The sequence below is a fragment of the Cupressus sempervirens genome, chromosome 2 (genome assembly GCF_028749045.1).
Source record: "Cupressus sempervirens isolate cs-2001-9-10 chromosome 2, ASM2874904v1, whole genome shotgun sequence".
NCBI classification, from domain to species: Eukaryota; Viridiplantae; Streptophyta; class Pinopsida; order Cupressales; family Cupressaceae; genus Cupressus; species Cupressus sempervirens.
The window spans coordinates 712,166,458-712,193,415 of NC_143119.1; the positions used below are offsets into that span (position 1 = coordinate 712,166,458).

The following is a 26,958-nucleotide window of genomic DNA, read 5'->3' on the forward strand; positions in this document are numbered from 1 at the left end:
TTTGCAAGCATTTGATGAGAGAATAGGGGAAGTTCTTGCCCAATTTTAATTGCTTCTAAGATTTTAATTCATTTTGTCCTTTTAATTTTGTAATGGCTATTTCTAGTGCATCTCCCATGATGACAAATAAGAATAAGTGGATCCCCTCATAGTAATTCCTTTGCTCCTAGGAAGAAGCCACCAGGGGCACTATTTATGATGATTGAATAACATGGTGTAGATATGTAGCTGAATATCCATTTTGGCCATTACGTTTTGAATCAGAAGATTTTCTATGATTTGGATTAGAGAGCACCATTTAGTTTTATTATAAACTTTGCTTATGTATATTTTCAGGAGCATTCCTTTCAAATTTGTTTTACGGATTGAGTGCATAATTTTTGGGCTATTAAGATTCTATCTCTAATATTTAGGCTTGGGATGAAGTTACTCTATCTTCTAATGAGAGTTTTGGTAAAACTTGTTTCAGTCAATTTTTCATAACTGTGTCTATGATCTTTCAAATTGTGTTACATAGAGATATTGGCCTATAATCTGAAAGGATTTTCTTTCCTTTGTTTTGGGTATCAAAACTATATCTATATTATTTATATCTTTTATTATATTAGTTTCGTTCTTGATTCTTCCACCATGAGCCATACATCAATGCCCATTAAATCCCAACACTATTGAAAAATCTTTGCTATAAAGCCATTAGTTTGCAGTCCTTTGTGTGGGTGTAGCTCAAAGGTAGCTTTTTTGTTTTTCTGTTGTAGTTGGTCTTATTAAAAATTTCATATCTTCTTCTGTGATGATTTCTGGTATTTATTGGATAAATTTGTTAAGTTTATGATCGCACTCTCCGAGTCTCCTAATAAATAGTTTTTGTGAGTGTTTCACTCCTTCCTTTTGGATATCTTGAGGATTTGTGATAACATTATTACTATCGAGTTCAATCTGCATAGTTCTATTAAAACTTCGTCAAATTTTGGATGTGTTATGAAAAACAATGGTACTTAGGTCTCCTTGGAGCCAATGTTTACCACATAGATTAATTAATTGATACACACAAACAATGAATAAGAACAGCAATAGTAACAGCAGTACTCCTTTATTCGCATATGCCAAGAGATTACATAACTGGTGATAAGATGATTTACAATGAACCCAAACAAGGTATAAATACTTTTCGCCGAACCTTCCCGAAGGGGTCCGTCAGCTACATAACAATACTAATCTACCCGTCAGCTACAAAATCTATACTGATGACAACACCCTGTCGGCTATAGTTTCTACCGACAACATCATCCAACCCAAAAGAAAAAGTCGTCTACGGATGACAATTACAACATATCTAGGACAGATTAACAAAACAGAATAAACTAACTGGTCTCCAAAATGTGTTGCATCTACAGCCTCTGCGAAGACAATACTGTCTCCTTAATCAAGCTGACCTTGATAAACACTCGTGCCGCTTTCTCTGCTTCCAACTTCTGGGTACCCTGAGCCAAGCGTCGTTGAACTGCCTTCAACTGGATGATCAACTCCTCCCGAGCTCTCTATGCATCCACCAAGACAGCCTCACATCCAACACCCACTCCAAGTGCCTTTGGTACACAGACACACCATGCCTGCAGCAGCTCCAAGTCTCATCAACTGGTCACACTTTCCACAATTGATAACCGCAACGACTAGGGGTCTAGGGGGCAACACCCCAAGCGGGGTCGAGGGCAGCGCTCTTGTGGCCAAGACCAAATTAGCACTTCGAAACCCACACAAAACTACATGGAACACACTATTTCTATCATTTTCTTCCAATTCCACACTCTTTCTGGCAACTACTTATGTCTACCCTTCCCTTTGGCATCATGCATTACTCATTCTGAACAATTTGAATCTGTCAACGTTTTTTTTTTTTTTTTTTCTCTATCCTTCCTCTGCTCGTCCACTGTTGTGTCTCTTTCATTTATTCTACCTCTCTATTACTCCTAACTGCTCTGATGCTTTTGCCTTTTGCCTTCTCGCGGATAATATGCCCCAAAATATATATTTCCCCTTTGCTTTTTTTTTCTTTCCTACAAGCTGCGAAGGATACAGGCAACCCGTGGAAGAGGAGTTTAAGCCGCGGGGAACCAAAGAAGACCCGGTAACATAAATCCGTGTGACTTCTTCGAGAGCGAAGATGTTTACTCCACGGGGATAAAAATCTGAACGTCCGCCGGAGAATATAAACTTCAGGTTGTGGCCACAAAAAGCTACCCACAAAAAGGAGCTAAAGGCGCGGGAAAAACCATCCGTGGAAGGCAAGAAAACACCCGCGGGGAACCAAGGCATCTGCGGGGGATAGAAAAGCGTCCATGGAAAATGTGAAGCCACGACCAACCACTGGTTCGCAGAAAACAATAGGAGGAAATACCATGCCGTAGAACAATTAAGAAGGCATCCGCGGAGGGCATGGCGAAGTCCAAGGAAAGGCAAAGAACAACCACGGAAAAACATCCGCGGGAACAACAAACATCTGTGAAAGAACAACACCCGCGGGGTTAAGACAACCTGCGAGAAACAAGCTCCGCCACGGCCTCATCCGCGAAAATATGTCCGCAGACCCACCCGTAGCAAGTCCTGTCCGCAGGGGTAGGTGTTTGCGAGACATCTCTGCTTTTTTTCTTTTGCTCTTTTTTTTCATAGTAACCTCAATCTCCTTCTCTGATTCAAGCTGTTGCAACTCCATTTTTTTCGCAATTGACTCATTGGCCTCAGCAACCTCTAATATTTTCTTAACCGTCTATGGTTCTCCAACTCTGGAACAGTTCGTAGTCCTCTATTTGCCAGTGGTAGAGACCGTTGACCGAATCCAAATCGTCATTTGTTGATCCTCCTTCCAACTGCAGGACTCCCTCCTGATCCAGTTCTATACGCTACCTCCCTTCATCTTCCTCTTCAGAATCTGATGACAAAGCTTCTTCTCCCACCATCTGAGTGTGCAAATCAATAACGAATTTTCTCCCTTTGCTTTCAAGCGATAAAGTGTTTCTCTTGCAGTCATGTTTAACTCTGGCTTGAATAGGCCATTCACGACCCAGAATGGCGTCGTATCCTTTTCTCTTCAACGGGATGACGACAAAGTCAAGCAGAAATGGCTGTGCCAATTGTTACTAGTTGCGCCATCAAAACGCCGAGAGGTTTTATGCCATGTTGGTCTGCTGTCAACAACTGGAATGTAGGTGGCCACAGCGTCGGTTGTCCCAATCTCCTCTAGGTATCCTCAGGTAAGACGTTCACACCAGACCCTCCATCAACAATTGTGTCCATCAGCACACTTCCGAAAATCCCCATCTCGACAACCTCTAGATGCTGTCCTCATGCGAGGGCGAACAACATTGGGTCTTCTCCACCAGCGGCAATTTTCGTCCCTCTTCCTGGTTCTCCTGGTAACTTGGCAGTTGGTGCGATATTTATGAGTGCGGACCGGAGCTGAGGCATTGCGATCAACAGATCGTTGATTTTGACAGGTACCTCTGTTTGTAGTATCTATCATACAATGTTTTGCTCGGCACAGTTCCTTGGTGAGGTGCCCGTAGTGTCCTTCAACTGAGATGTCTCCGCGTGTGTTGCTTTCTCAATTTCCTTTCGTACTTCCTCGAGCCACTTCTTTTCTTCCGCAGGGTCAGGGTATAGTTTTGCTTGCTTTCATGTGATTGCCAACACCTCTTTGTCGGTCCCGACGGTGATCAAATTTACTCCAGACTTCAGGCACTTGGGATCTTCATGATTGCCGGGTCTGCAACATCTGCATAACAATTTCGGTGTGTTTGCCGTTGTACAGTCTTGAGCGAAGTGGCCCCACAAATTGCATACTCAGCATTGAACGATCGGCCGTCCATTCGCATCATACTAAATTTGACTCCGACTGCTATTGTTATTGTTATTGTTCGCATTGATGTTGTTTTGCCCTCTTCTATTATTTTTGTACCCACCCAAAGTGGCACCATTGATGTTTGTGTTTTCATTCCCTCCCAACATGGAAGCTACCTGTGCCAAGAACACCTGTTGAGGTCCTCTGGTTTTCATGTTGAAGGGGCATTCTTTTGTGGAATGTCCCATGATCTGACAAATATCACAGAACTGGTTCTTTGGATAGGAGCCCTTTGTGTGACCTTCTGCCTTACATTCCATGCACCATAGTTTGCTTCCCTTTGTTTCTTTTTGCATGTTCTTGAATTCCTTCATCATCTGGATCATGTCCTTCTGGAGGGCTCGGACCTTTTTGCTACTGTTTTCCTCATCGCTACTTTCTTCGGAGGAGAATGCATCGTCGTCTGACTCAAAGGAGCTACCCTTCTTCTTTTTTGTCTTTTGCTCACTTTCCAGGTTTAGTACCTAGTTGTACGCTTCAGTGTATGACAACGACGACACAATTTTCATTTTCTTTCGCAATTTCGAATGTAGGCCTTCAATGAACCACCTTTTATGTAATCCATCAGTTGGTTTATTCTCCATTTTGTTGATCAAGTCCTTCAACTTCCTGGCATAGACTCGGACTGTTTCATTTTTCCCTTGTCTTGTATTGTATATCTCTGCTACAATTTCGTTGTCGTTATGTAGTTGAAATTCCATCATAAACTCCTTCTTAAGGTTATCCCAAGTGGTTAAGTTCTGGGGATCTGCATCGGCGAACCAGTCAATTGCAACACCCCGTAGGGTTGCCGGGAACTGTCGGACCCATTCATTTGTATCTGTTATGCCATTTGCCCTCCAAATTGTTTCGCATGTTTTACAGTGTCGGATTGGATCAGCCGTACCATCACCATCAAATTTCGGCAACTTTTCTTTTGGTCCTGCCATCACTACTGGATTTTGCGCACGGGTGTTGTTCAGTCTTGCAACACTGGCACTATTCACTCCCACACCGGCGGTCTGTACTCCCACACCGACGGTCCGCACTCCCACACCGGCAGACTGTTCTCCCACACCGACGGTCTCAACAATTGCGAATGTTGGTGAAGAAGGATCTTCTGAAGTTGTCCCTTCCAGAAGTGTATCCCGAACGAAGAGTTCTCCATGCTCTTGCTCCCTCTACACTTCGAGTTGTGCGAGTCGATTCTCTTCCATCTGGACTCTCTTCCCTCGGCGAATACAAATTCAAAAACTCCTCCCTTGTGTCCTCCACTAATTCCACCCGCTGTCGAGTCTCCTCCAACAATTCTTCCGCACTTCTGTGTCTGTGTAATCTTCTGGAACCTCCTTCTGCGTTCAGCTTGCTGTGCCAAAATTAAATTTTCTTGCGTAGTAGGTATGCCATCTTTTCCCTCTACCTTATTTCGATCCTTGTTAAGCTGATTTGGCATTACGCTTCATTCCTCCCTCCTTCCAGGTTCATAGGGCAATGGTGCCAAATGTTACCACATAGATTAATTAATTGATACACACAGACAATGAATAAGAACAGCAATAGTAACAGCAGTACTCCTTTATTTGCATATGCCAAGAGATTACATAACTAATGATAAGATAAGATGATTTACAATGAACCCAGATGGGGTATAAATACTTTCCGCCGAACCTTCCCGAAGGGGTCTATCAACTACATAACAATACTAATCTACCAGTCGGCTACAAAATCTTTACCGACGACAATACCCTGTCTGCTATAGTTTTCTACCAATGACAGCCATAGCTCTCTGGATTTTGTCATCTAGTAGATTTCTTCTCTCTCTAGGATCTCTTCATATTCCTTACATTAATGAATTTTCCTTTTCGAATTCTAATTGGGTCATATCATTTTGAATTACTGAATTGTTGAGATCTACAATTTCTTCATCTAGTCTGATCTTGTTCTCAAAGATGTTACCAAATGTTGTTTTGTTCCAAATTTTTAGTTTTTCTTTGAGGTGTTTAGCTTCTTGTAAGAGATAAACCTTTGCGTTCCTTTCACTCTTATTGGTGAGCTTTCAGTGTCTCAATTACATAATTTTTTTTCAAACCATAATTCAATGTTTGGTCTATTAGGGCCCGTTTGGCTACTAGAATAGGAATTGGGAATTGGAATTTGTTATTCTAGATTTGTTATTTTAGACTCGTTTGGTTCGAAAAAACTAAAATTGGAATTAGAGTTGAAATGAAATTGTCGGTAATTTCCAAACTCCGTAAACTCTTCAGTTGCAATGCCAATGGTGGCCGGAATTCGTCCAGACAAGTTTTTTGATAGGCTTAGCACTCTCAAATTTGAGAGACCCATTAAATTGCTTGGGATACTTCCAATCTTGCTGTATGGAGAGAAGATTGAGCAGATCAGATGAGATCAAACTGGCCTTCTATCAGGGATTGACCGAGCTTCATAGGTGGGAACATATGAACGTCCAATTTGGATGCTAGGAAAATGTTCACATTGGATCCTTGCCAAGTAGGGACTAAGATCTCTGCAAAATGCGATCCCTCCCTATTTGTTTCCAAAATGGACATCCTTACAAATTAACACATTTTCTTTAATCTTGTGAAGCATAGTGGTTCAAATCTTGCCTAGAAGTACTCCGCAACAACAATTCTTCAGCTTGACATCACGTATTGCCTTTGCGGCCGCAGAACCATTGTGATCCAAATCAGCTCTTCCAAGTATCACACATGGATCTATAACCGGCCAACATTGATGCAGGAGCATCTTGGGTGTAAGGGCAATCTTGCATCACCCAAAAAATATTTTATTTTTAGTCTTTCTATTTTAATAAGGGCTAGTAGACAGGGTGGTTACTATTTATGGTTACTTGCTATTTTTAGTAAGTTTTTTTATAGAAGCTCAGAATGTTCTCATTTTCTACAGGAAGGTTCATTTTAGAGATATAAGCCTACCGTAAAAATCACATTGCTCCAGCTTAAGTATCGGAGAAGTTATTGTGGATTTTTGGTGGAAAAAATTGCTGAAAAATCTTTAGGCTCACCATTGGAGGCCTTAGAGTGCCCGGATGAGGTCCGAAAACTCGATGGAAGGGTGCCAGTGCAGTTTTGAGCTTGTAGAGCAAGAGCTGGCGTTTTCGAAAAGTGGTTAAAATAGCCAATCGGAGCAACGGTTCATGAGTTATGGCCTTCCGAAGTTGGGCTACCCAAAATTTCTAAAATAATTGTCAAAGATGTATTTGGCCGACTCTATATGTTTTGTTAGGGTCTATCGGCCCTAGGTATTAAGTTTGAGCATCTAGAACCTTCCCAGGCGGCATAAAACTGCCTATTTAAGAAAGGCCCGAACATTCTCTAGAGCAGCTCTAGGTGATAGTTCGCAACCTGTCTTGCAAATTATTGTACTAAAGGCGCCCATGTGAGTTAGCATATTGTATTTATGAATTCTGTAATTCCGCATTTGCGGTGCAAATAAGAAGTCCATATTTTGTTCTTGCATTTGTTGTTGTTTCTTTGTTTCTGTTATGAGTTTATGGTATTAAGTGAGCACCCTACATCAAACATGCAAGTCTCAAAACCATTAACAGACTAAAAGTTTGATCTCATATTTTTCAATCTTGGGGAATCACAGATAGAGGAAGCCGAGACGAGCACACACTAATCCAGCTTGATGTTTGAATTGATCCCAATGAGCTTTCCTTCCATAGTGGCAACCACACACAAATGAGAGTATAATTTGATTTCAGCGATAATCAAAGCACAGATCAGGATGGACAACGATTAAGTGGACTTGAAATTTTGATCAAATAGTCAAAAGGAAAATGGGAATTGGAATTGCAATTCCAATAATATCTATTTTGGTGGAATTGCAAACTCTCATCTTGGGGCCAAAATGGGAATACGATTTCCAATTCACAATTCTGATTTGGGGCACCAAACTAAGAATTAAAAACAAATTCCTATTCTAGTTGAATTCCTGCAAAGTTGCAAACAAATGGGCCCTTAAAGTTCTTTGGAATATCGATTCCTACAAGGAAGTGGGCTGATATAGAGTTGGGGTATATTATTGAAATCTCCTTTTAATATTGGACCATAAACATTTATGAAAGTGCATTTCAGAAAACGTAAAATTCTAACATGTATTACTTGCCATTAATTAGAAAAATTAACATTACAATGTGTTTGTTTTGATTGCCATAGAACACCCATACCTCCCAAGGCTCTGTTTGCCTCCACAAATCTTCCTTCTCAATGTCTGCAGTATTTGATAAAATTTTTTGCTGTTTAGTATAGATTGTTGTATGAGCACAATGTCATCCACTATTGTGTCTATGTTATGCTTTTCAAATACCTTTTGTCAAGGGCGTTGAGGCCCTTGATATTCCATGTGAGAATCTTCATTGTTTCCGAAGGGAGGGGTTTCCTCCCTTGGTAGTTGATCTAAGAAGATGTCATAGATGATTGATCTCTTTTGTGTGTTTCCTCTTCCCTCTTCTACTTATCTAATTTCCTTACCTTGTGTTTCTTGTATGGGCCACAATTAAAGGTCTTTGTCGCTGTCTGGCAGCTGGCTAATGCATCAAGGCTCCAAATTATCTAAATCTCCTAAATGATCCTCTATATCCTCTATTTCATCCTTATAATTTTCAAATCATACACTATCCTTATAATTTTCAAATCATACACTATCCTTTTCTGCTGTCACTTCCTACTCACTGTTTCCTTATAGATAAGGTTTTCTAACTTAGCTTTTTCAGCCTCTGCCTTCATGTCTTCCTTCAACTCTTGATTTAAGCTTTTGTCCTCAATTTTTCCCCTGGGTTGCCCTTTTGAGACTTCCTCCAAATACAAATTTCTTTATTTTATTTGCTCTTGTTCCTCCTTTGTATTTTTAACTGAGAGAATTGTCCATTCTTTCCGTTGAAAGTTGTTTTTCTGCAATTTCTTCGATGATTGATATTTCCGCCTCTATCTTATTCTACACTACTGCTGATTGGGTTGCTTTTTCCCATCCGTCCTTACTCCCTATTGTATCAACATTTTCCTTCCTCTTGATTCTGTTACAGAGATATCCTTGATTGTATATGTGTTTTAAGGGCTTTGATTTTCTGGCACTCTATTTAATTCAGAACATTTACACAAATTTTGTTCCTATTTTCCTTATGCATCCATATCTTTTCAATACTTTTATCTTTTTTGTTCCTTTTGCTTTCCTTAGGATATCCGACTCTTGAATGCATTCAAGTATTGCAGTGAAGGTGGTTAAATTTGGTCTCTTCAATCTCCACATTCTGTTTCCAGACAAAAATGTTTTACAACGCTTGTTTTGAGAAGGATTTGATCAGCTATGACTTTGATTGACGTTAATTTGATCCATGCACACATGGCCAAATCATTTCTTTCCAATACTCTCTCCACCTCTGATCCAATTAGACACAGACAGTCCGTAGACCAGTATTATGAAGGTAGAGGATTTAGGCGAAGCCAAAATGCCCTTCTGTAATTGCTGCTGTGAGGGAGTCAAAATTCCTCTCCCATTTTTGCATGTATACTAGCCGATCTTTAAACCACCATGGTAGTGTACCCACAACCTTGTTTGTGTAACTTCTCTCAATTCTCAATGCAAATATGTTCATAAAGAAGTCTATTCCTAGATTTAAGCCCCAGAAGTTTTCAACCCAATTTCTGATGTCTTTTCGGCTTGGTGGAAATCAAATTACCCTTGCAAAGTTGTGTGTGCTTCCAACAATGCAGCCTCAATATCTACAAGTTATGCAACATTGACTTCAACAGTTGTTAGGGTTTTCCCTTCGACGGAGGATTTTTTCACATGCAATTAACTGTGTTTATGAATTTAGGCAGATAATTATTAAGAAAAGGAAGTTGCCACTTCTCTATTTTACGCCCTTTATTTTTCGCAAGAGGAATGTAACACGATGTAGAGCAGCACCTACTTTATGGTTGAAAGATCCCTGATGGATGCCCTTGCTGATCTGCTATAGTTTTTAAATTAATAAACTATATTTTCTTGTGATTTCTTTGATGGTCTTTGAGAATAGACAGACGTTGCAGAAGGTGTTGTTTTTGTTTTGTGTTTTTTGATAGTTTTCACAATAGTAATGAATAATGAACAATAAACATGAGAGGAGACTGAAAATAAATAAGAACATAGAGTCAAATCAGAATTGCTACAAATCGTACCAGGCAGATTTCTGATTTATTAAGCCAAATAATAAATCCAATGCAGTTCCAAGGAGCTTACATCCAACAATGATGCCAAACTGCTGCAAATGGCAGCCGTAAGACTGCAAGGAATCACTTCCCAGCTGAAAGAATCAATCTGTAATGCTGAAATCATAAATCTGCAACCTGAATCCACAATAAAGAATGGTGTACTCTATCCCTGATAGCAACGCACACTGTCTAAAGAATCCAATGCCAATAACTGCTGAGGGCTACGTCCCAGCCAATCCAGAACCTGGGGTTTGCGTCCCAGATGAAGAATTGCTCTCTCAAAGCCAATTCACAAAAACAAGTTTTTCAATATGCAAAAGATGATCTTAGAATGAAGCTTCCATCTCCTTATAACCCCCACTCAAATGCAAATCGAACCCTAAGTGTCTCCAAGTGGTGTTGTGTAGTGAAAATGTTATAATTTCTTATTTTAAAGTAGTCATGTTACTAGAAAATGACCTTTTTTCCTCTTAGATAGAATTCCATTCACTGAAATGCCTTGAGACCAAAGAGAAAGATTTAGAGAATTTTGAGACCTTTCCAACGAGCTATAACACATAGGTGTACCTGATTAACTGAAGCCAAAATCCCCTTATTACTCCAAAATGGTTATATTATTTTCCTTATTTTAATTTATTTAATCACCAACTTAGGAAATATTTAAATATATTTAAATATTTCTCAAATGGTCCCAAAAGGCCCAAAATGACCAATCAAACATGAATCTGACCTTGTCACCTGTCTGTGACTGATGTCGGACAAGATGTGTCAACTGGTAGTCCATCCCTAAAATCTAGGGATGCTCCTAAAAAGTAGGAGACAGCCCCAATCAACCAAAATTGAGTCCCAATGACTCCCCTGCTGTGTGCACCTCTGAGAGAACTTTCACTGAACTGGGAGTTCCTCCTAAAAAATAGGAGATGCACTCTAAGTCTCCAAAACATTCGCTGAGGTCTCCAAACACCTCCTAGACCACTCCTAGTCAATCCCTACAAATTAGGAATCCCTCCTAAATTGTAGGAAACTGTTGTCTACTGCTCCAAACTACTTGGGAAGCTCATGCATGACTCTCAAAGTCCCTGGGTTGGTTCCCTCTACGCTCTGCTGGCCTATGGGAACTAGATAATAGACCAACCTTGCTAGAAATGTTGTCACTAAGGAAGGGCAGAAATTGGGGACATGACAATGGTTGGTTGTCATTTTTTATACTGTCTTGATACTTTGTATTGATTGAATTTGCTTAACGGGAGAGCTTTTCGGTAATCCATCTTTGGTAGCATTCTAACTATTTTATAAATTTGATAGAGATCTTATAAATTTTACATACTTACTAGAGCCAAGGTTTGTTAATCACAAAGAAAAGATGTTAATTGAATTCTTAAGTACAATAACCCCCATTCGGGAACTATAATGGGAACTAAGTGTATTATGATTATGTTAATAGATTACACTTAATAAATAGTCAAAGATTAAAAAGAAATTAGAGATCCTATCAAGAGGAGAGAGTAAATTCGCTTCAAGTGTGAACTATGAACCATTTAACTTCCCACAAGGGGATATGTAGGTAGGCTCATCGAGATTCAATTCTTGAGGCTTAGGTATGGGTCTAAGGATGACCTTAATTATGGAAGCATACACTAACAAATGTAAGCACATATTGTGATATTGAGTTGTTGCTCCCAAGAATGGAAGTTTTAAATGTACTTCTAAATTAAATGGGAGATGATTTGTTGACTAAGTTAACGTTAAGTGAAGAAGAAAATTGTTGTGGTCAAGGGGCGGACTTTATAATTTTAATCTTATTACATGTCCCTTTAAACCTCCCACTTTTATCAATCCACTTGCATCAAAAGTTGACAAAAAATAAATAGTGCAAATGGTGTGTGCCATAATGTAGTAATGAGCACTCTTCAAGGGTCACGTGAACAAGAATGAAGAGTTATAAGACTACACAGTTCTTAAGAACCAGTCAAGACAAATGTAGAAACTGTAATTGCATAGTTTATTCTTCTCCAAATAAAAAAATATTTGTTTGGTTAAGGATTTCTGAAGCTTATTTTCAAATTGAATAACTTTCAAATCTCAAAAAGTTAATGTTTTCTTTGGACACTCCCAACAATTGTATGAATGGGTACAACACAGATGTCAAGGACTAGGTTCTTTTCAAATTTCTAGCAATTAAAATGACTCAACATGAATTTTTAGTTTGGGTACAACACACATCCTATGTCTTATTGCTTCTTGTTGTACTATTTTTGAAGATTTAGTCAATGAAGCTCTCAATGTTCTTGAGCATGATCTATGTCTCTGGGGTCCCTTAGTAGAAGTCCATTAAAATATTCTATTATGATATGCAAAAAAGTTTGACTTGACATAAGAGACGAGGCTTGATGCTTCATAACAAACAATGAATCGATAATGTACTTGTTGCCAAAAATAAATGTTTATCAATGTTGGGACTCGTGTATTATGTAATAAGCACGTCCAGATATGAATTTTAGCTAAATCTGATTTTCGCCAGAATTCTGTTTTTTTGGGGTTTTTTGAAGGTTCTATGATTTTTGGGTTTTTAAGAATACATAGAGAATAGAATGATTGCAATGCTTGAAAGAATACCAATGCTGAGAAACAAAGTAACTGATTTCCAAAGGTAAACGCCAAAGTCTGATCAAAGCCTGATTTTAATTAATTTTCAAACACATAAATGGCCGTACCAGGGAATGCAGGGCTGACATTTTTTAATGACAGAAAAATGGCATGTATTTGGCCTTAAAATTCCCGTTTACAGCTGATGTTATCAGATCTGCTGCAGATGTCTGGTATTTTCTGATTTTGGTAAGTATCTTCTGACTTTGGTCTCTCAAGTCCAAGCTGGAAAATTTACTAAGTTGAGTTTGTGGCTGTATGGCTAGATGTAATGGCCTGGGATGTTTGAACACATCTGAAATCCACTGATAATATCCTGATGATAATCCATCTGCAACAGAAGTGAAGGAGTTGTGCAGTTTCTGTCTGGAAGATACAGAAAGCATAGCGCCCAGCTGCAAATCAAATAATAATTGTACTCTAGGGGATACAGCTGACAGCCAGATGACGTTAATTAGATCTGCAAACTCTCCATCAACTCTAAGACCTGTTGCAAATCTGCCCTAATGTTTTCCAGATCAAACAAATCCCTTATCTAATTCGATCTGGAAATGAAGATTCCTTGTAGAATTACCTTTGGGTGCTCTCTCACACCTGTAGGCATTCAACCTCAGATAGAATTTGTTCTCAGATACATGGATCTGATATAAAGACTTCTCAGGGATCTCAAACATTTGCCCAAATTGAAATTCTGAAATCTGGATACTCAAAACTGCTCACTTTATTTTCTTTTATTTCCATTTTCCCTCCACTGGTCATTCAAACTCTTCCTAGGGCTTCTTCCTTTTATTCAAAAACATACAATGATATTTTACTCTATCAAAATCCCCTTCCTAGGGACCAAACCTCCCTAAGGGGTATTTAAGTTACAACATGTAAATATTACTTGCTAGGGAAGTGTGCTAATAATATTTTATTCTAGCTTATTACTATTATATGATATATCATATTTATCACTTTATTATTATTTCATTGAAGTCTAAATTAGGAAATAATTTAATCATTTTCAAATTAATTATAACTTGCTCATCTGGATCCTAATCAGAATTCTGTCTGATGATACCTATCCATTGATGCTGCGTGACCACTGTGAGCTAACAGCATCGTCCTAAAATTCAGGAACCCTCCTTAAAAGTAGGAACTGTGCCAAAAGCCTTCAAGCTGATCCCGGAGATCTCCTGATGTATCTCGGTCAAGTCCTAGTCAATCCCTAAAAAGTAAGGATTCCTCATAAAATCTAGGATACAGTCCCAAACTGGCTAACAGACCCCTGATATGTCTCCATATGCCCCTGAATCACTCCCCATTACAATTTGCTAGCCTAGAGGAACTGTATAATAGGCCAACCTCAGCTGTCAACTCACTTGCCTAAGGAGTGGACATTATACTCATCTATGTAAGACTAATTATGCGCCTTATACAAATATCTTAGATATTATCATAACAGTTCTATGCTAAAATATACATCATTATAACATTGTTCTTCATGAAAGAGTGTTCTTTGATGTGAATCATTCCTATATTAATTGTGCTTAGCTTTAAAAGCAAAGTCGAAATATTTTCCACTTTGATATTTTATACTAAAGAAGCTGATTGAACAGCTAAAAGTAGTGAACACTTATTGTACATAAAACTCAAGAAGAGATTTACTACTTATCAATAAAGTTCAAAATTCAATCATTTTGGTCAACTCTGTACGTAGAATCTAAGCACAACTTTGAATCAGATATCAAAATTCGAAATGACATAAAACTCTTTATGAAGGCCATAGCTTGCTAATATTCAATAGAAATTAATACAAATGAAGGTTCTTAAAGAAATTCAGAAACAAAACCAGGAGTTAATTGTTTTCTTTGTCAAGAAATTACATACTTTGATATGATTTTTACTTCAGACGTTTGAGATATTTCAATTTTGTTTAGCTGGGGACAAATCTCTCCATTGAATTCCATGGGAGTTGCACATAGTTTCCGATGAATTCTTATACTGTTGCAGATAATATCAAGCATTGTTAAGCATAGTGAAAAGGATGAATAGATTGGATGTTATGTCAGTAGCAGTTCCACTTGGTCAAATCTGTTAGCCGACTGGATAGTTTCGGCGGTATTTCTGTATTTTGTAGCCAACAATCCGGCGGTGTTTCAGTATTTTGTAGCCGACGGTCCGGCGGTGTTTTGTATTCTATAGCCGACAGTCCGGCAGTGTTTCGGTATTCTATAGCCGACGGTCCGGCGGTAAATAATTTGTAGCGGATAGAATAATTGTGGCCGACGGACTCCTTCGGGAAGGTTCGGCGGTAGTATTTATAGCCCGTCTGGGATCATTGTAAATCATGAATCACTTACTATTGCGATTATTATTCTGCTATTCATGGTCATTGTCTGTATGTGTTCATTTTCTTTACCTGTACGGTAAACAAAATCAATGGATAATAAATTTCAAGATCTTCACAAAACTGCAGAAATCTACCCAATTTGAGAAATTCTCAGTATTTTTTATGAAGATCAAAATATTCAAGACATGCATATTTAATTATTGCCAACCAAAGTCAGAAACGTCTTTCAAAGTTTGTGTATATTGTCTATTGGTGCTAGATGGCTATAATTCAAATATTCTCAGATTGGTCTTAGAAATTTGTACATTTGCAAAGAACAAGTAACTTGCTTTATAGCTATATGTAGCTGACAAGTGACAATTGGAAAAGAAAAATCTGACCAATGTTTTTCTGCTTGTACACACTGCGGCCTGCAGATTTGAAGTATATACAAATAGGAGGTGCTACTAAATGATTTTATCCTTCTGATCCATGTATAGCATTGGGCAGTTTATCAATTATATTTCTTGCCATGTATTCATGTTTTGGAGTTAAATCTATATTTTTCTCTTACAATGGGAAAACTATTCCAACACATGCAGTTTGGAGAAGCACCACACTAGTAGCATTTTTTATTATTTCCATGTAAGTAATTACTTTGGTAACTGTAAATGCCATATGTGTTCTGCAAAATAACCATGACTTATTGAGTAGTTGTTTTGAATTTACTTTTGTTCTTTTCTAAAATTGTTGGATCGTGTATCTTGAACAAAGAGCATGTCAAATATTATTTTAATGCAGCAACGGAACATTACAAACACCTTACTACATATTCCAACTTATGCTTTATACTCCAAATGGTATAGAACTAGAGGCAGAGGCAAAGTAGTACTGGATCTAGTTGACAATCTTTATGATCAATTTGTGGTCGTAGCCGTAGGCTTTCAGCCTTTTCATTTTGTTGTATATGCACATTCGTAATGCAAAATCAAATGATTAATCATTAAAATTTTCTTAATTTGTTTCTCAACTCATAATTACTAGTTCGACTATAAATGTTTCATAATATAGCTAAATAATAAATATGGTGACAATTTTGTTATATTAATAATTTAAATTTCTTAAATTTTAATTTTTCTATTTATCTAATCATTAAAATACTATAATGTTTCTTTGATGGTCATCTTAGTTGCTTTAGGAAGTTTCTTTTTCTATCTTGTTCACAATTGTTTCATTTATAAACATTGTCCTCGTAAATATATTTAAGGAGTCTGTGTTTCCTTTGTTTAATACATTGATTTACCATAACATGATATCAAAGCTAGTGTTCAAGTTTATTCGGCCCTTCAGAGGCAAGTATGATATTATCCATATGTATTTTTGCGTCCTTCGCTTGAGGCTCATGTTTTTTCCTATGCCTACTCGCGTGAAAAGGCATTTGTATTTTGGAAGCCCACATGATCTGTATAACCAACCACTTCAATATTGTGATAGGATTTTCTACCTACCTTTTTGTTTTTCCTTCCCAACCTGCTTGTCTAATTTTGGTCTTCTCTAAATCACGCCCAAATCACATTTTGCTTGTGTTGGACATTTTCTCGTGACATCTCTACATTTTGAAAGAGTTCCCGCCATCAACAAAGGAATTTTTTTCACTTTTGTTTGTAAGTCTTCTCCAACTTTTTTGGAGCTTTTGGTATGCGTGACCCACATTTATTTGGGCATTTTCTACTATGTTTGCATTATTTTCCCAATCAACCGTTGTTTATGTGCCTTTTCGATTCGTCTGAAACCCTAACGATGGGAGGTTCTATGAATTCTATATTTTCCCGAGCCATGTTGGTAGCCCTACGAATCTTTGAGTAGGGCTTGCAATACTTTATGCAAAAAAGAAATCATGGGTGGATTTAAATATTTCTCTTTAAAAAAAATCTATTGGGTTTTTTGAGTTTTCTAATTTGTTGTCCATAAAAATTAGGGGTAAATCTTTCAAAGTGTTTTAATATTTTTCTCCTTAAAAATTATATCTAGTTTTGAATATTTTTTCTCTAAATAATTGCATTTGGTTTTTTCTATATTCTCTTTAAAAATCAACTTTGGGTTCTCTTGTTTTTTCCAAAAAAAAATCATGTCTAATTTCATTGGTCTCAGCGTTCTTCAATTTTTTTAGGAAAAATAATTAGAGGTTTTGGTGATTTTTGCACAAAAAATGTAGTTTCTTGTAGCTCTTTAGATCATACCTAGAGTTGCTAGGGCAATAATCTACACAACGGTTTTCACAATTTTTTCTCCCCAAAATCATGGTTTCAATTTCAAAAGTTGTTCTCAGTATATTTGGCTACAACAAGGGATATTATTGTTTCCCAACATCAAGTTAGATGGTTTTTGGTTATCTTGGTCATTAAAAGTTTTAGAGCATCAAGGGAGGATCTCAACAACAAGCTCATTTTGCAAAGTGTTCTAACAAGAAGGGGGCAGCCTTCTCTATGCATATGTGACCACAAGATCTATAAATTGTCTTTTGTAGGATTAGTAGAGTTACAACCATTAAAGGAGGATATTATAATATTGTAATGTTTCTTTAATTGTCATCTTACTTGATTTAGTAAGCTCCATTTTCCATCCTCAATTCATGATTGTTTCATTTAGAAACATTGTCTTCGTAAATCTATTTAAGAAGCCTTTGTCTCCTTTGTTCAATACATTGATTTAGCATAACACTTCTTTCCATCCCTTGTCCCCTAGAAATTCCCAAAACATAAATCTTTCTAGTGAGATACTCAAAAAGGTGTTACAAGTGATTGCACAAAACTAAAAGGAGAAATGATAAATAGTAACCACTAATAGGGACAGGTAAAGATAAAAGCATCCAAAATGCAACAACTTTCAAACAAATGATGGTAAAATGTCATTCTAGACAGCAACAAGTCATCGAATATAGTGCAGCAACATTGACAACACACCTTGGAAGCATAACTATGATCACATTTCTTCTTTTTGAAGGAATTTCAAAGGTCAAGTTATGGGGAAATGAAAGAGAAGATTTGGGTGCCTCTTTTTGTGCATCACAAAGCTTTTGACCTGTATGAAATACAGCCTTTAATGTTGTTGAGAGGCAGAGATCAACAGCACAAAGGTCAAAGAAAGAACCTGCAAATTGCTCCAAAGAATTGGATAAAGGAGAGTGCAAGTAATTAGTTTTCCAAGAGGACAACCATAAAAGATAAAATGATTTATTAATGTCCAATAAGAGACCACCAAAAGAGTCTAAGGGACTGAAAGTTACAACAAAGAGACACCAGAACCAAGTGCACCAAATGGTGTCCAAGGAAAGGAGCAACCAAGAGAGAAAAGAACGAAAGAATAGCGAGAGATGCCACTAGGGAACCGAAAGAAAAAGAAAGTAGGAGCTAACAACAAAGATCACCCAGTCATCAAGAAATACCCCAAAACAAAAGGGCAACCACAATGGTGAGAGGGGATCTCGAACTATCTCCAAGAACCACTAGGAGTGGAGGGTTGTAGTCGGGGTGTGTGATCTCCGTGAGGATTCATCGATCTAGTATGAACTTAAAGTAGAAGGGCCAAGCAAATGCTTGGTGCCTCTAACAAAGGTGATCGGTATGAAGGAGGCAATTAGCTTATCAAAGCCCCATCTCGAGGGAAACTAAAGTTGTAAGGTGTGGTCATGAAGACACGAAGTCTCATAGAGGTAGAGCATTAGGCGTCACTAATTGGTGTATCTGAAAAAGGAGGCTAACTACCAGCAAGCCCTAAAAAGACAATGAAACTCCCACAAATCTCATAACTGATGGGGCAGTGGAATAAGAAGTGAAGTTTCATCTCGGCCACGCCCATGTAACAAAGCTAGCAAATTTGATCCTCTTTGTCAATCTGATGGTTGGTTTGAATGTGAAGTCAATTGGATCCCACTCTAAAAGAGCCAAGATGAATACACAGGGCATGAATCCAGTGTCGTTCAAAATAAGAGGGACACGCAATGATCCCATCCAAAATGTCAATGTAGTGCTCAACATAAAAGGCTATCCCGGGTCAAAGCGCCCCTAGGGGGTCGACCCAAGTCATGTGGATATACCTCCTAAAGATGTCCATCTTGATGTGGCCAACTCTGCCTAGGTAGGAATGAGATGAGCAGGAGCATCCAACAAGTACTGGAAGGGAGGGAGAGTAAATGTCAATGCCAACTAACCCTAAGAGGGCAGAGGCTTGAGCATACAAGCATCAGGCCTAACCATTGGGGTCAGTCACCACGATCGCCTCTAAGGAGTGGTAGGCCAAGTAAGAATATTTGTTCCAACCCTCAGCAAAGTCGGAAAACCCCTAAAGCCAGTGAAGAAACTAAGTCAAGTCAAAGATGGTACCAAGTTTAAAGGGGAGAGCACCAAACTTGGCCAAAATGATGCTAGTAGGGGTAGTCTAGTGCACCTAATGATGTGCCGAAGAAGGGTTTGAACACACTCAATAGAATCCCAATCCAAAGCCAAGAGGGAAGGCCCCCAAACCACAAAGTCATAAAGAACAGTCGATCTAATCAGAGAATCCATAAGGGACATCGTTAACATGGTATCCTAGAAGTAGTGTCGGAAGCATTGCCTCTCTAACAGAGCAAGGGAACCCAAGTCCATGTTAACCCAGGGTTGCATGGTCGGTCTCATACTAGAATGGGTCCCTGAGAATCTAACACCCAAGTAAGTGTGAGTAGATGAGATCTTGATCTCCTCACCTTGGAAGAAAAAGTGCACATGGGAGGTCTTCAAATAGTTAAAGACAATAGACCTAAGTCTTACCCAGGTCAGTTGTGAGTTGTCTTGAATCACAAAAGGAAGCCAAACCATCTAGGGGAGGAGGCTAGGAGAGCCACATTGTCAACAAAAAGAAGAATGGAGATCATAACCTGGTACAAATAACAATAATCGTTGGCGAGCAAAAAGTCTTGGCGGAAAGCTTCGAGCTCGTCAATGTAGATGCCAAAAAGAGTAAGGGCGAGCTAGTAACCCTGCTTCACCCAAATAGTACTCTGAATGAGTCCGAGAAGCCCTGAGGAGTCCTAAAACGACCAACCACACACTCATAGAGCCTCATAATAATAGTCAAAAGAATCTCTGGGATCCCAATATCTCTAAGTCTCTGAAACAAAGTCAATTGGGGGAACGAGTCAAAAGCTTTGCAAAAGTCCACAAAGCAATAATGGACTTTTGTTCAGCGGCGTCAAGCCTCCTCAATGATAGCACAAAGGGTCAGAATGTAATCCATAGTCTGAAAGTTTGTCTTGAACCTGGCCTAACCCCTCATATGATAACATCGTCTATCAAGCTCCCTAGAGAGAATGGTGTGTAGAATAGTAGCATAGAAGTTGGCAAAGATGTGCCCAACCATGATGGTCCTTCAATTACTGAGATCTAAAGTTGGGTTGGCTTTGAGAATCAGATAGATGATGTGACGTGACCGAGATTGGGGGAAACTTGTGCAAACCACTCTATTAGAGAGCACAATAAAGAAAGAACCCAAGGCAAAGATCCCCATCTTGAAGAGTTATAACTTATGCTTGGAACCCTTCCTCATTAGTTGCTCTACTACTTCTCATGGATTTAACAGCCTCAGAAATGTTGGTGAAGGTGAAGAGATGGCAATGGGAAAGGGGAGTGAAGTGGATAGGGAGGTTGGTCAGGGATGTCGTAAAGGATAGAGGTGTGGGAGACTAGCACGCAAAGATCCAAAGACGAGAAAAATAATTTCCAAGTGTGTTGTAGGTGTTCAAGACAGCCATGAGAACTATAAGATAAAGGGGAAAATCAGATTTCAAAAGAGGACTGAATCCAATAAAGGCATGATGAGTCGAAGACTTGTAGGCATGAGTGTCTAGACTCCTAGAGACATTGTAAAACTTCTGAATTTTGTCTGTAGTTGTAATCCTCCATATTTGTAATTGCTCTTAAGGTATTTGTTATATGAATGTACAAATGAGAGTTTCAGCAAAGAAACGTTTCAAATTTTACTTCCATATTATGGATTGGATGGACATGTGAGGACTGCAAAATTGGGTAGTTTTATAAGAGCCCCCACTATTGACTACATCATCTCCTTAGGGCCCAAGAAAGGTCTTGTGGTTTATTGCCCATCATCGATATCTACTTTGCAAGGAACCAACAAGAGCCAATGTCAACCCAAAATACTTGGATGACCAAGGTGGCAAGTGTCATTCTAGCAAGATGCCTTACAAGAGTTAGTAATATAGTCAACTACAACCCCACCATTAGAATCAATATGAAGAGAGATCATATCAATGTCCTCCAATGACCTAAAGTATGTCAATGGGACTCAAAATTATATTGGACAAGGGTCTGAATATTCTAATTACAAGGTAAAAACTTGTTGAACACTAAAGCACCGTAAATAAAAAAGAAGGGAAAGCCTAAAGCAATTAAACCCAAACCATAAGAACTAAGTATGCACACAAAAGTACATGTGAGAAAAATCCTCAATGAAGATGACAAAAGGAGACCATAACAGGATTTCAATGAAATCATTAATTTGTGGCAAATCTCTAGCTTTAAACAAAAATGACCTTATCATCTTTTATTTTGACATGGCCAATGTAGGATCAGCTTAGTTCATGACCAAGCAGTTCAACCAAACAACCAAGCAACTCAAACATCTTGATAAACATTCCATTCTGAATCTCTATTACTTTGAGTAGCCCTGCAAACTTTATACAAGCTTGATCATCAACCTTTGACATCAACAACAAAATATTCAACATGTATTGTTGATATATATCCTCTCCAAAAGACTTGTTAGTAAACCCCTTCAAGGGAAAAAGGTCGAAGGAACACCTAAATGGTACCTCAATGGAGAAACTCAATAAATTAAGATGCCAACAAATTGAAGGCAAACCCATATCTCGCTTTACAATTTTGATGCCTGATAGGACCAAGCAAGATACTCATATCAGAAGAACAAATGGTCAAAATGGGTATCTCACAACCTAAGATTGTAGTTTCCCCTTCTCGAACTGCATTTATAATATATATAAAATACATTTTGAATGCTTAGTGCCATGGTAGAAACATTTTGTTGGTTAGGCAGCTGCCAAGTTCACACTCCCCCTTGGCTACTGAGCGTACGGGCCTTGTGCCTACATTGGGCCGTTGAGCTTACAAGTTTGAACAAGTGAAATGTGGGGAATGACAACCCGCCAGAAATGGCCTCATGGAAAGAGATCCTCCAGAAGCATATTCTTTGGGCTTGGACCATGTCGAAAACTTGAGCTTCCCATATTACAAAATAAAGGCTTAGTTTAATCAAAAGTCAAGGTGCATATGAAGATACATATTTATTTATCCAATTATTACTCCTTTGGAGAATGAGAGTATCATATAATAAGAGGACAAGATCCCTAATGGAATATATTAAAGGACAAAAACCCTTTATTTTTCTTGTTGATTTGTAGATGAAAATCCTATAGGTAAATTAAAAAATAATTTATTTAAGGCAACAAACTAGTTTAGACTTGAAGCAAATTGACAATAATACAGGAAACCAAATCTGACATAGATATGAACAGATTTCAAAGCATCCAACCAATTCAATAAATCTAATTTTGGCAGTCACTATTTAATCGACTAGTTGAAAATTAGAAATTCTTATTAGTAATTAATTGTGCAAGTTTATGGGCTTAGGCCCTAGCTCAACTAGCAAGAGCTTCTAGTGGTAAAGCATAACCTCACAAGGTCTGGTCTACCCCAACCCACGTGGTATTAGATGACACATTTCACCAACATCACCGATCAGATTAGTTAAAAATTTTACCCAACACACTATAACTTATAAGGGTTTCTATTCTTGATTCCTGCAATTTAAAAAAATTGTCCGAATTAATATTCTGTGTGCTAGGGCTTTAAAGTAAAGGAAATTAAAAACTAACATACATATGGTATTAAAACTGTGATCGTGTCGGCCTACAAGGTAAAGCTAACATGTTGGATGTATTCCAGTCACAACAACTTGAAAGTTTAAAAGGAAGACAGAGATGAAAAGTTCTACAGAGACCCAATAACATATTTTTCTAAGGAGGTTCTTACAAAGAGAAGAGGACAAAGATTTTGCTCAAGAGTTATCAATGAAAATTGGAGTCTAAAAATGATGCAAATTTCAAGCCTTCAAAATCCTTGACCAATATCATAGGTTGCCAAATTATTTCTAGCCTAGTGTTTGCTTTGTTGAGTACTTGGAAGCACTTAGGAACCATTACCCCAGCAAAGAGGCCTATATGAAAACATAAGGAAAATGATAGGGGAGAAAATCAAGGAACAAGAACTAAAAGAGTCAATTTGGACAGAAGAAACGAATCTGAAATAGAATCAGAATCGCAAGAAGCTAGTAAACTCAAGGAAGATGGGTTAGAAGTTACTGTTTTGGATGTGGGTACAAGAACCCAGTAGATGGATGAGTGGAAGTGTTTTGGGGGGGTTTGGATGCATTTGTGTATGTGTGAAATTAAAGAAATATATAGAGCTGTAAAACTTAATCATTTGATAGCATGATACTTCTTCATTGATCAATACCAAATGCCAAAGATAAATATTAAATGCCAATTGAAAGTTAAAAAATACATCATCTTGTACAAGAAAGTTCCCAACCACCACCAACACACATCCAAGCATGCCGATGCGTGCATCTACATCCAATGCGGAAGGACTCGGACACATTTAGTAAGTTGCTAGAACTAAAGCTGCAAGAAAATGAATATGCCAATGATCAAAAACAGGAGGGACCCAAAAGCAGGTTGGAGATAAAGAGTCTTTGGTAGGAGATGGTGTTTAATTGGTTTCTAATGATAGCCTGTGTCAACAAAATATCGATGATGGGAAGTCAAAAAGAGTTTCACTTGTTGGAGGGGAAGAGTTCAAGTTGAAGGAAGATGCACTAAATCATGCACTGCCTTTCAAACTTCCACATGGTGATTCATTCATTGATTTTGAAAAGAGCATTGAGCATGAATATGCATTTAGGACGTTTCAATTAGCTGGGTCACAAAATGAAGGTGCTGAGGAGATTTCGACAAGCTCTTTTACAGAAAATGAGGAAGTAAACACAATAAAGCCACAAGTCAAAGAAAGGTTTCAGTAGTTAAAGTAGTTGGTTTTGAATATGCAGGAACTGTTAGATCAAAAACGAACAAGAAGCAGTCTAGGAATGCTGACACTATGTAGGAATCAAAAAATGAAGGATTCAAAAGACAACTGTTTAGAATTAGACTAACATGAATGATCTAAACACGACTGGCTTACAAACTAAAAATAGGAATAATTTTCAAATTTTCCACTGGGTTACAAAGAATCCACTTCTAGAAATGGATGTAAAGAAGTTTGTCCATTGAGATTTTGAAATAAAGGTACAGACATATCTTGGTTCAAGTCCCACATCTTTTAATGATATTAGTTTAGCATAAAAAAAGATGAATGGGAAAATGGTTCATAAAAAAGCCCCATGAAAGTCAAAAGTTGTACAGACAAAGCAATTAAAGGACTCAGTTATGACTTGGAAAGATTTGTATGACAATATGGATTGTTAGGCAAAACTGTTTGAAGACAAGAAACACAAAGTTGTTCAGACTTAGCAAAACAATAGGGACTTAAGGCAATATATTACATCATTGAAGATATTCATAATATTTTCAAGATTAATTTGGGATCCTAGTATCTCCAACAAAGACTTAACCAAATGAAGATTTTTTTGGAGCATCTTAATTGCAACTGCTTGAGGACAAGCAATACTGTGAAGCGAGGACTATAAAGTCCCCTTTCTAAATGAAATTAAAATAATAATATATTAATATTATTTTTATATTGGTATATAAAGATAATATTAGTAAAAAATATAAAGTTCAATTTAATCAAAAGTCAAGGGGCCTATGAAGAATACATCTTTGTTTATTTGATTATTACTCCCATGGAGCATGGAACTGTGGTTCATTTAATCTGAGGGAAAACCCTCTTGAGGCAGAAATTAAAGGACAGAAACCCTTTATTTTCATTGTTGACTTTGTGGACAAAATCCTCTACTCGGGCAAATTGAAAATTATTAACCAAACTAGATTAAACTTGAAAAATATTTGACAGTACTAAGGAAAATAATACCTGATATAAATTCTCACAAATTTAAAAGCATCCAAGCACTTTAATAAATTTAATTTTTCCTGTAAATATTTAATTGGCCAGTAAAATTTTGGAATTCTCATTAATAATTAATTGTGCAAGTTTACATTATGTGTGCTAGGGCTTAAATCTAAAGGAAATTAAAAATGGATATTAATATTTTATCCAATATTCATTACCCATAGAAACCAAAGGTGACCTCTCCAATTTGAATATGGAGATCCAATTCAAAGCGTATGGAAAAAAAACCAAAGATGTACTCCTGAAATTCTCCAGGATAATTGTACTTAGTACTGACAAGATTATAAATCAACCTTCAAACTCCTTGTAGGCAATCTAGCCACTCAACTCATTAGAAGAGGCTTTGGTCAAAATCAGAAGCAGCAACTATGACCACAGTTTCCAAAATTGAATATTAAAGTATAAAAACTGAGATAAATACATGCTTCCTAACATAAATCTTGCTTATATGTAAAATGATAAAGTTGGAAATAGTTTTCAGATTTGTAATACTCATTCAGAAATTAAGGAATGTGTCTTTTCTAGCAACAAGAAAATAAAAGGATACTTCAATCTGAAAACAAGTCAATAGAATCAAATAAATAAATGAATAACAATTCCAATGTAAAGAATTGACATCGTACCTCATCGACACAATGAATATTGGATTCATCTGCTGTATACAGTATTGCATCCTGACATAATCAGTAAAAAGAGCAATATGATCATTCCAATTTGCATGACAAAGATATACCATAAAAAGTATCAGGTTCACATAAACCAGAAAATAATTAAAAACTCACATGTGCTTCAAATGAAAATCTATCCCTATAAATTAGAAAAACATATCAAGAATAGTTCAAACTTTCTAAGACTGGTCAGATGCAAATTTTTGTAAAGACATAGTTGGATTTGATAAACTTTTAATCAAGTACACACATTCCTTCATACTCTATGATCATCTAAGCCTGATGAAAAAGAAACTTCTTGAATAATCAAACTTAAAAGTTAAAACACATTTAGAGATTATACTCACTCCAATCTTTGGTACAATAGTTTTTGGCTCACCATCTTGGAAGTGAAAAAGACCACCTTTAAAGTCTTCATTATAGTTGTTTAAATAGCATACAGCCTGCATTGCCTCAATAGATACACACAATCACAAACTTGTTTCTTGTCCAATTGATTTGACTGAGAGATTATAATCATCCATTAAAGATATAATTTAGATAGTAATGAAGGCATAAAGCTGTAGTATAACAATACCAACAAATTTATTGAAGAGAATAGCATGCATACAAAGGGAAGAATTCAATAAAGCTTGACCAGTAAGGAATTCTGGCTATGTCATAAGAGTAGCAATCAATGTAGTGAAGTAACAGCCTCCTTTGCTCTTATACATTTTCAGTTTCTCACATAATGCATTTCATTATCTTCTTCTTAGAAGATGAATATGAAAAACTCTTTGTCATTGAATCAATTCTCAAAAGACTTTTTAACCATATCCAGGTTGAAGGGGAAGGCATTTTTTAAGAAGCCTGTAGGAAGGGTTTTCCTTCAATTTATTTAAGCCACAAAAGAGTAAAGAACAGGCCAAACAAGAAAACATGTTCATCTAAATCCAATTAATCCTAAAATTAGTAGAAAATCTGCTTAATCAGATTAATTAGGGACAGTGGTGTACTTTAGACCCTAACCTTTGAAATGGAAATCACT

At 37.4% G+C, this 26,958-nt stretch overlaps 1 protein-coding gene across 3 annotated transcripts in view; it reads right to left on the reverse strand.

Moving 5' to 3' along the window:
- Nucleotides 1-26,958, reverse strand: part of LOC149575362 (2-oxoglutarate (2OG) and Fe(II)-dependent oxygenase superfamily protein) — a 221,279-nt gene that overhangs the window by 92,049 nt on the left and 102,272 nt on the right. For all 3 annotated transcript variants that reach the window (XM_089815131.1, XM_089815133.1, XM_089815132.1), the window contains 2 exons: nt 26,279-26,374; nt 25,887-25,937 (listed from right to left, as the gene is read on the reverse strand). In XM_089815131.1, coding sequence (XP_089671257.1) covers nt 25,887-25,937; nt 26,279-26,374 — 147 coding nt within the window. The remainder of the gene's footprint in view (nt 1-25,886; nt 25,938-26,278; nt 26,375-26,958) is intronic.